The 10346-nt window shown below is 43.7% G+C and overlaps 1 protein-coding gene across 3 annotated transcripts in view; it reads left to right on the top strand.

Annotated features, from left to right (window-relative positions):
* The first annotated feature begins 3547 nt into the window (after positions 1-3547).
* The window catches only part of nrd1a (nardilysin a (N-arginine dibasic convertase)), a 51545-nt gene continuing 44746 nt past the window's right edge, over positions 3548-10346 (top strand). The window contains exons 1-4 of one of the 3 annotated variants that reach the window (XM_054741726.2): positions 3548-3613; positions 5454-5767; positions 6232-6445; positions 8865-8946. In XM_054741726.2, coding sequence (XP_054597701.2) covers positions 3563-3613; positions 5454-5767; positions 6232-6445; positions 8865-8946 — 661 coding nt within the window. In that variant the 5' untranslated portion in view covers positions 3548-3562. Of the gene's footprint in view, positions 3614-3846; positions 3934-4137; positions 4208-5453; positions 5768-6231; positions 6446-8864; positions 8947-10346 lie in introns of those variants that run through there. The other 2 variants (XM_015969724.3, XM_015969726.3) reach the window with 2 other exon arrangements.

Here is a 10346-nt window from a genome sequence, read left to right as displayed (position 1 = left end):
TAAAACCCGGGGCTCACTTAGACATGGCGGGGTCCCAGTCAAACACCCCCACGCTGCTGTGATGCTGAAAACAAGCGCTCACATATCAGTCAGCCTGTTTCATGACTATATTGGAAAAGATTTAATAACAACATGTCTGCCTGAAAGTTCAATTTTCAGTTCAATTTCCCATTGATTTCTTCGTGCATTATAAGGTGACTCACCTTGAGGGAATGGAGAGGTGCATCCTTCCCCTCCCTCCTTCCTCCCCAACTCTCCTCTGTAGCAGTGAAGGGGAGGGAAAGCTCTCCCTGGAGATCCCTATCAGAAGCAGAGATGGTTCCAGTAATATCAGGGAGATGCAGATGATGGTTATGGATCTCAGGGCTCTCAGGTGCATTAGTCTTTATTACAGCTTCCCACAAGGCTACTTAACGCTTGCTTGGATGGAAACACAGGCTGGATGAGACAGAGTATGAAGACAGACAGAGGAACGTCATGCAGAAGTGCTGATGTGTGCAAAGATCAAACCCCTAAGATCACTTTCATGTTTTTTAATAATTTGTTGGAACCGGTCAAAAACGTGAGCATGAAGGAGAAGCTGATAGAAGAAACACCTGTGTTTCCCACTGTAGTGATGCTGCTGAACTGTGGAGGCTCCCTAAGTTAAGAAAGCAAACGGAGAGAAAACTGTGAAAAGATGATTATCAGGCACCATCAGATACCTGCGTGTCTTTTCTTTAGGGACAGGCACTGTTCTGAGCACATAAAGTACTTTTTGGACTGTTGACTGGGCCTCTAAAGTAGGGGATCTATTTATACTGGCCTAGTGCTGTCTGTGGAGCTGTCCAGTGCTGAAATAGATGGGCATTCATGCTGTTTCGCTTCAACCACTTCTCCTTTCTTCCTCTTCTGCTTCTCCAAATCATTTTCCCTCTGTCCTGACTGAATTATTTCTGTCAGATTATACTTGGATTCCTTAGATTTCACACTCCTTTCTTCCATTCTTTCCCCATGCCTGTTCCTTTTTCACCACCTTGACTCTCTTGTGGGCTCTTGTTAATCCAGGCTTGTTTCCTTGCCACGTTTTCTTTGATTTAATCCAGTTTAATTTCCTCTGCACGCTCACCCCATCTCATCTTCCACTGAGGACATATCGCACAAAGTGGTCATCTCGCTTTTACAGCTTTCTCCAATTATGCTTTTGTTCATGAGAGATCCTCTGGGATCGTCTTGCATGCGCGAGCACACACTCACACTCGATACTAGAGGACAAGGCGATGCAAGAGTGGCAATGTGAATTTTTCATCTCTTTGCAAATCCACTGGTGCCCTTTAAAATATCTTTCACGCCACTTGTTGTTCACATACTTTAGGGTCATCAATGCCCCCAGTAGCTAGATACTTAGCATAGGGTGAGGCATTCAGAAAGGCAGTCAAGGGCTTCCTGAACCCTGGAGAAGGAGAAGAAAGCAAGTAGAAAAGAATAGGGACAGACGGAAGGGAATAAACCCACTGACTCTGAGAGAGAGTGAAAAAGAAACAATGAGCAGTGGGCATATGGGGGTTGTGAGGGATGGTTGAGATGTGTGGTGGTGGGGGGGAGTTATGGCCAGGAGGGCAGGTGGTTCTGTCATTAGCTCCAGATTAAAGCAAAGGGCAACTCCTGAGGACTCACCTCTGATTCACACAGTAGTACTGCAGGCAAGGACAAGCCTCCTGAGAGACAGGAAACACATGCACACACATAAACACACATGCACACACATGCAGGAATGGCTGTGGTGATTCACAGGATTACACAGGCTCATGATTACACACATAAATACACACACATATAAGCACATAACGCCCCCCTCCTCATTTATACCGTGATTCACAGGAGCACGCCAGCTCCTACACACACGCACACACACACATGCACACACACACACACACACACACACACACACACACACACACACACACACACATGCACGCACACACACACACACACACACACACACACACACACATGCACACACACACACACACACACACACACACACACACACACACACACACACACACACACACACACACACACACACATTGTTGAGCTAATTAATAAAATCTCCTGTTTTAATTTGGATTCAAATCAGTTGCCATGGGAACCTTGCCCCCTTGGAGTCTTCAGGTAAGGATCTTGATTCTGCTGCAGCCTCCAACGACTCCAAAGGAAGCTGTCCGAGAGAGGGGTCGACTTCATAATGCATACAGTGATTCAGCCGGCTGTGGTCTACATCGCATTTTCACACAGACACAATTTTTCTTCTAGTGATGCCTTAGGTGCAGAATCTGAACTTCAATTTGGGTTCAGTCACAGAGAGGGACACGGAAATGGGAGGAGAAAAGAAACATGGAATTAGGATGGCTCACGCTGCAGCTATGATGGCATGACGCACCTCCCTGTGAAAAGGCCATGTGCACTGACATTAAAGTGGAAGTTTGTGGTTTGCAGCAGTCTGTCCAATCAATCCCTGACAAAAAAGCTCTGACAGTCTCCCCCATGGTAAGGCATGTGAAAGCAGTTTCACGCCATCCTTAAAAGTTGCTTATCGTTCCTGTTACCACAGCCGAGATTTAAGCAAGCTTGGCGTTTGCATACTTCTTCCAGAACTTTACTCTGCAAAGAATAATGGCCTCAGCCATCAAAGGAATCAATCTGAGAGAACCTCATCATAATGTGCCAGGTCAGTACTTTCACTTCAGCCCATCAGGAATTTTAACACTAATGTTAATTTTAATCAGACTGAGGAAATATTTATTCAGTGACTAATGCCGGGGCTGGTTTTAAAGCGATGTGGAGACTTTAGCCTTAACACTGTTTCATCTCACATGCTGATAGACATCCCACCCGCTTATCTTAAAAGACTGGATGAAAAAGCTCAAAGTGCAGCCGGGCCATGCCACCTTTTATCTGTCCCGAGAGCCGTAATATCAGCTCAGGTGAAGGCTAGATGTGATGAATTAAAGGAGGAGAGGATGTCAAGCAAAGCCATTAGGATACAAGAATTCTGGTGTTTGTCTGGCTTGCCGGTTGTCATGGTTGCGGTGTTTATCACCTCTTTCTGCCAACACAGACCCAGGGGCAAATCAGATTGGCTTCAGACTGAGAGAGAGAAAGGGAGATGGTGAGTGAGGGGGAGGACATATTGGCACAGCAGAGAGGTGAAATGCCAACACTCTGCAGAGTAAAGGCTGAGGAAGAGCCCTGGATAAATGTCAGTGCGGCTTATTCATGATAGGAGTTTGATTTTATCCATTTGACTCTGATTTGAGAATTAGGAAATTGTTAACTCCCCTGAAGGTTCTTTTTGTTTTTTCTCTTCTTTTTTCTCCCCAACTGCTGTTTGTTGTTTGTGAGTAGATGTGTGACGCTTTGATGAGCTGACACAACTCCTTAAATTATTATTATTATTATTAAACTGGATATTGGTATCTTTCCAGTGTAAATCTGATGAGGAGTGACTTCCCCCATCCTGATGGCCTATGCCTGCCACCTACCGGTCACAAGCATCTCGACCTGAACCTCTTCTGCGCGAATGTTCTGCAAGGGCACATCTTTATTGGAACGCAGCCTCAGCAGTCATCTGGTAACTTCAAATTCAACTGTGACTTGTTAAATTCAAGAACGACCAATTATAATATTTTGTGATTTTGACAAGAGGCCGGCTGGACGTTTTCAATCAAACAACTATAATAACAAACAGATGGGGAGCAGCGGCAGATGGTAATCTAGTGTATTACAATGGATTCAACGGGGCACACGTGGGATCGAATAAATCACGCCCCTTGTCAAAATTAACCAATCGGACGTCGCTATGAATCGACGTCCAACCACGTGAGCCAATCACAGCGCTTCTTGTTGGGTGGGCATTTGCCGAGGCCCTTTAGCTAACAGCAGAGGAAGCAGGTATGGATACATGTACTCTCTGGCATTATGAACCATTTTAACAGCTTATGTGTCACTTTTCATTTGTACAACCTGAAACGTAAACTCGTCAAATGTTGCTGTGATGTCCGCCTGATTCGATACACCTGCTCAGCTTTCTGTTCGTGTTAAAAGACGTGTCCCTAGCTGCTTCTAACTAATCCCGGTGGTGTTGTTTTAGGTTGCGGGTCAGGGCGGTCGGGCTGAGTTTTAGCTGACATCGAGTTGAATAGGACGAAACCACCAGACAGTCCGCGTGAGTTGGTGTATTGTGGCAGGTGTGAGTGTGAGTGAGAGATGTGATAAGAGGTTGACTGATCTGGGTTGGTATTACCGATACCGATGTCATACTTGCTTTTGTCAGATATGTTATTTTTCATCTGACGAGACACTTTTTGGATATCCTATGCAGATAAATAAATAAAACTACACTCAGAAGAGCATTTTTACAGGATAAATGTGTTACTTTGCCTTCTTGCTTGGACCTTTGGGTTTCCAGTTTTATGTTTTTGTAACAGCTCTGCTCGTGTTCTGACCTTCTGACGCAGAGAACATTCCAAAAATGTTTAGAACTGACTTGTTCAATTTAAAAGTTTGGAAATTCAGAAATGAACCAAGCTTTTCATTGACGTTTGCTTCTAAATCACACACATATATTATTTTGACACACATGCATCTTGTGTTTTTAAAGTCAATGCAAGTAAAAATGACAGAGTGAGGGCAACACACACTGGTGGCATCTGATATTTGTGAAAATGCATTTCTGTATTGTCACCGTTGCTGCTGACTTAGCTCAGTGTGACTTGCGATGATTGGCAGAGTCACTGAGGTGTGAGCAGACCATCAGGGAGGAGGATCAGGTTCAAACTCAACAAAGCCACAAGAGGAGAGCAGCTGAATGGCTCAGACAGACCGTGTCACCCAAAAACGCAATTTTCTTCATACTTCCTGCTTGGACAGTTGTGCTTCCATATTAGCTCTTCTCTGCTTTTATAGCAGCATTGGTCAATATAGCAGAAGATAAATTTTAACGAGTTCTCGCCTACCGTTTAGAACTCTCTGATTGTTACAAAAATATTTATTCAATGTATTTCTTATCCTAGAAAGGCCTAACAGTTTATGGCAGACTGTATTTTAGTATAAAAGCTCAGGTGTTTTAATCACCTATTTTACCTACTGATATAAATTTAGGCCAAGCATCAGATTTTAAATGAATCCATAACAGTTTGTTCTGTTGATCGTTTAAATGACCTTTTTAGAGTTTATATATAATTTGCAGATATTTTCTGTTTGGTGTATGATAAGGCTGATTGAGCTGCTGCTGCTGAATCGTCCTATTCCCTCTTGGTAATTGGCCAAGTTTGCACAGGCTTAGTAGACCGTTTAAAAAGTTGCAAATATCAGCCTTATTGATTTATTGGTCTACCTCAAGTTATGACAGTTCATGTTCACGCCCCATGTCGGGAGTCTTTGGTGACTCGTGTTTTCTTTCCTTTTTTTAGGCCTTCATCATTGCCCTGTTCAGACTGACATGGTGTGTTGCCGTGCTCAGCACTAAATTACCATTGACAGCAGGCCGCCCTGTTGTTTATAGCCGAGCTTTGCTGTCAGCCCGCATCGCCAAAGACTCGTCGCCTCTTTTGAGAATGCCGCAAACCAACAAATCAAGAAACACTCCGGTCCAGTCGGGGGCCTCCGCTGAAGAGCCGGCGCTCCGGGAAGAGAACCCTACTGCAGAAGATGCTGGAGGAGGAGGAGAGGACAACGTTGGGGACAGCGAGATCATTAAGTCACCCAGTGATCCTAAACAATACAGGTAAAGCTGGCACCCTCCAGCTTTTATGGCATCCTCATGTTTAATTCAGCACCAGTCTTTGGAGGATTCTATGTAGTTTATTCCCACTTATTTATTTATTTTTTTTATTCTAGTGAAAAACTAGTGCTATAATCTTAACTCGTAAAAGTGAAAAATGCTGAGAAAATGACCCAGATCTACTAACCCCAATCCACAAATGATATCGAGCTGCTTCTCTGCTGGATCAGCGCATTAACATTATTGTAGTCTGATGATATGATTTCATGCTTTAAGCACACACCGGTGCCTCGGGCGTCCGTGGGGCGCAGACAGAAATTATGCTGTGAGAAAAGCACAGAGTGGGCCTCGAGATATGGCCTTTAAAGCCATACATGATTTACCAGCCGGGTTGGAAGAAAGAAAGGGAAGAAAAATTAGCCAAAAAAATGAAACTGCAGTTTCACCTCGGGCTTTATGCTCCTCAGGTTCCTCGTTTTGGACAACGGCCTGCGAGCTCTGCTTATCTCCGACTACAGCGGGCCATTGGCATCAGATGATGAAGACCCAGATGAAGAAGAGGACTTAGAAGAAGAAGAGGAAGAAGAGGAAGAGGATGATGGTGAATCGGGAGATGACTCGGGGGATGAGGACGATGAAGATGAGGATGGGAAAAAGAAGAAAGGAAATGCAGAGAAACAGGTACAGCAGTGTTCTAAAACAGCCTCTTTTATGATTTAGCAAACTGCACTCGTCGTAAATATCCCCAGAGTCGTGTTCAGACTAAGAGTCTTTGTGTTGAAATGAGATTAATAAGAAGTACATGGCAGCGCAAAACTGGGAACTATTTAAATAAAGCTCCCTGTTAAACAACACTATTATTGACTGTGTTGGCATGAAGCTGGGTAATTTTTAAATTCCCTTAAGTGTCTGCAGTGTTCTTGTTCACTTTTTCATTTCACATAATTTCAAATCACTGCAATGCATCACCTAACAGCTGCTGATGCAGAATTCAGGAGGTCCCTTTAAAGATCAAGTTGTAAAAACAACATTTAACTCACAAAAGCAGAAAATTTATCCAAATTTCTGTCAAAATCGACTGGGTAAAAACACGCTCCCAGTGTGTGAATCTAAAATTACCATGAGTTCGACATGAATTTTGTCCATTAATGTGACAAATTCTAACAATAATAGGATTATTTAAAGAGCAAGTCACCCCCTACCAGAGTCTTACTCCACCCCCAAATTCAAAAATGCGCCTAAAGAAGGACCGAGAGAGTGGCGCTGAGGCTGTGACTGACAGAGATACAGCAGCACTCAGGCGGATTCTCTCTACACCTCGTTCACTAAATGAGAAAGTGGTGTTTTATTTTGAAGAGGCGAGCGGCTCTGGGCTGTGTCATTTTGTATTTGCTCGTGAGTGGCTGGTCCAACTGGAGACATGGCCAAGACTCGGCTGCAGTCCAGTGCAGCCACATAATACGATATCAGCAACTTCACTTGGTGCCTCTTAGTCATTAGCAATGGCTCATTCAGTGTAACCTGAAGGGGACGCATCAGTGATGGTTTCAGGGTAAATGTTTACATTTTAAATAAGATGCACTAAAATACCAAAAGAGTGACTGGCTTCATGTGTAATAGTTGTTCTTTTTCAAACAATCGGTCAGTCTGAGTTGTGCATGCAAGCTGAACCTAAAAAATGTCTTTAGCCCCTGTCGCCTTCATCAGCTGCAGAAAGAAAATACACTGGAACACGGTCAGATCAGAAGAAGCAAGTCTCTTTTACGTCACAGGGAAATATTTGCATTCATGGACTCACCCCTCCAGTCTTTTAATTATGTGTTGAGCTGGTGGAGGCTAACCATTAGCATTAGCAACTCCACAGCGTGGCGGAACACGTAAAACCTCAATGTTGCATTTCTACAATAATAAATAAGAGTTGTGACCCGCACTTGTTTAGCACCTCTCAGAGTAAGAACTCCAAACGCTTTACACTACAGAGTATCATTCATACATTCACACACATACATTCACACACTGATGGTGATGAGCTACTATGTAGCCACAGCTGCCCTGGGTGACACTGACAGAGGTGAGGCTGCCGACCAGCAGGCAAGGTGGGGTAAGTGTCTTGCCCAAGGACACAACAGCAGAATTCTCTGTCCGGAGCCGGGATCAAACCTGCAACCTTCCGATTACTGGACAACCCGCTCAACCTGTTGAGCTACTGCTGTCCCAATAAATGAGTTGTGTTGCTGTCAACCAGAGGCCGAGATGTTCACACCTCATGAATATTAATAAGTGTTACCAAACACACACACACACACACACACACACACACACACACACACACACACACACACACACACACACACACACACACACACACACACACACACACACACACACACACACACACACACACACACACACACACTGCCCCAACAAACTACTTCCCCTGAAACAGGAGTGCCAGAGCTTTTTACCACCCAAAACAACTCGCGATGCATTCGCTCATACTAGAGAACACAACAGATTTAAAGAGCAAGTCACCCCCAAATAAACTTTTTTTTTTGCTGATAAACTAAATAAACGAGTGTCTAATCGTGCTGCAGACACGTGTAGTCAATAATTTGGCACTTCAGTGCATCTTAGTTAAAATTTAAATATTCTGCCTAAAACTGTCAGTGTTGTGCCGTCATCAGGTAAAAACTCTGCACTGTATTTGAATTTAAATCTGCCACCGCTATTGGCTAAGAGGTATGCTATGATGTAAACTGGTACATTATGATGTCACAATGCTGTCGTGAGCCTGTGTGTGTGTGTGTATTTTTTAGCAGCTCCGCCCTCTCAGTCTGCCAGGCAACAGCATTTGTTACATTTTTCAAACATGAAGTGGGAGTGGAGTTAGACTCTGGTAGGGGGTGACTTGCTCTTTAATGAAAACACGAATGAAGGAGGTTTTAAAAGAAAACAATGACACGATAACTCATTTATTGTCTAAATAATTCAAAGGAGTTTAACTCAAAGCCAAAGAAAAACTTATAATTGAGTTAGGCATCATTTAACTTTTCCTGAAATTATTGCCGGTTTTGAAGATTAGTGTGTGTGTGTGTGTCAGTCTGCAGCAGCTCTGTGTGTCGGTGTGGGCAGCTTCAGCGACCCCAGTGATCTCCCCGGCCTTGCTCACTTTCTGGAACACAGTGAGTAATTAATCCTTGAAGGTCTGTTCATGTCTGTGCTCTCCATTAAACCGGTGACTAATGTCCGTTTAGAAAAATATGGATTATTATTTCAGTTAAGCTTCAAATTGAAGGGATAACATGTGAATAATAAAAAAAGTAAGCGAGGCACACTCAGCACGGTTCCTGCACATCTTCAAAAGCCAAAGTATCACCTAGAACCTCTTTAGGTTTAGTAGATAAAACGGTTTCTAACGGGCGTATCGCCCCTGCAGACCGTCTCTGCCTAGCAGTGTGGTCGGCTCGACTTCGCCTGAACTAGTTTCCTTCCTGTCTACCCCTGGCCCTGATGGAGATCCTCCTGAGGTTAAAGGAAAGGGGCAAGGTGAATCTTCTCAGTTAGAAGACTCAGATGAACCGTTTTAATGATTCTTATCACAGAACCTCATTATTCATTTACTCCAGATTTAATTCGTTCTTGTCGCATGTTTCATTATCATGTTGAGTCAAGTTCAGTGTCAGTTAACAGAATGTGACAACTCCCAGAATATCCAGCTCCTCGGGCCAGAGGAACCCAGGGTGGCGGGGCAAAGGTCACAGAATCAACCCTGGGGCTTCCCTTGACCCATTTTTCAGTCCCGCTTCGCATTTGTGGTGCATCTTATTTATTACCTGCTTATAACCATACAGCACATAGAACGACACAAAAAATATTAATTTACAAATATTAAGTGATCATTGCTTAGTTTTCCAGCAAATGTGTGATTTTGAGTTCAGTATGTCATAAATATATTTACAGTGCTGTGGTTAAAGTATTTTTATGAATATTCTGTCTTAGTGTTATTTTTATTTTTTTGGTTAAAATAAATAAATGTTTCAGATCAGTAAACAGATTATAAATGCAGACAATGACAGCTTGAGTCATTTTGACCCACTCGTCTCTGCAGAATTGTTAGCCAAGTGTTTCTCCACCATGAAAGACCTGTTTAAGGTCAAAGGTCAGACATTCTTCTTCAGTTAGAAAGCAGAATTCATGGTTCCATCATTTGTGAATGGTCCAGGTCCTGAAGCAGCAGGGCACCCCCAGACTATCATACTACCACCGCCATGTCTGACTCTCAGTGTTTCTCATAGAAATGTTTCCAGCCGTGACGCGGGGGGGTGCATCCATGGACTGTTTTGTGTCCGTGCGTTGGCTGTGAGAGCGGAGAGGTTGATTTTGTAGCCGTGGCGCAGTTCCACGCCTGAGCCTACGAAGGGGAAACACCGATGTTCTGCTTCTCAAGTGCAGGGCTAGTTCTACTCCCGGTGTAACAGTACACACGTGCACCTTCCAGAACATTCCACTTATGTCTCGTCAGGCCATGGCATGTTTTCCTAAAGTCTTTGGGATCATTGACATAATTTTTGCTAAACGTGAG

Source organism: Nothobranchius furzeri, chromosome 18 (assembly GCF_043380555.1).
Source record: "Nothobranchius furzeri strain GRZ-AD chromosome 18, NfurGRZ-RIMD1, whole genome shotgun sequence".
Classification (NCBI taxonomy): Eukaryota; Metazoa; Chordata; class Actinopteri; order Cyprinodontiformes; family Nothobranchiidae; genus Nothobranchius; species Nothobranchius furzeri.
The sequence above is the reverse complement of the archived record's forward strand: the minus strand, read 5'-3'. Positions and strand labels throughout refer to the sequence as shown.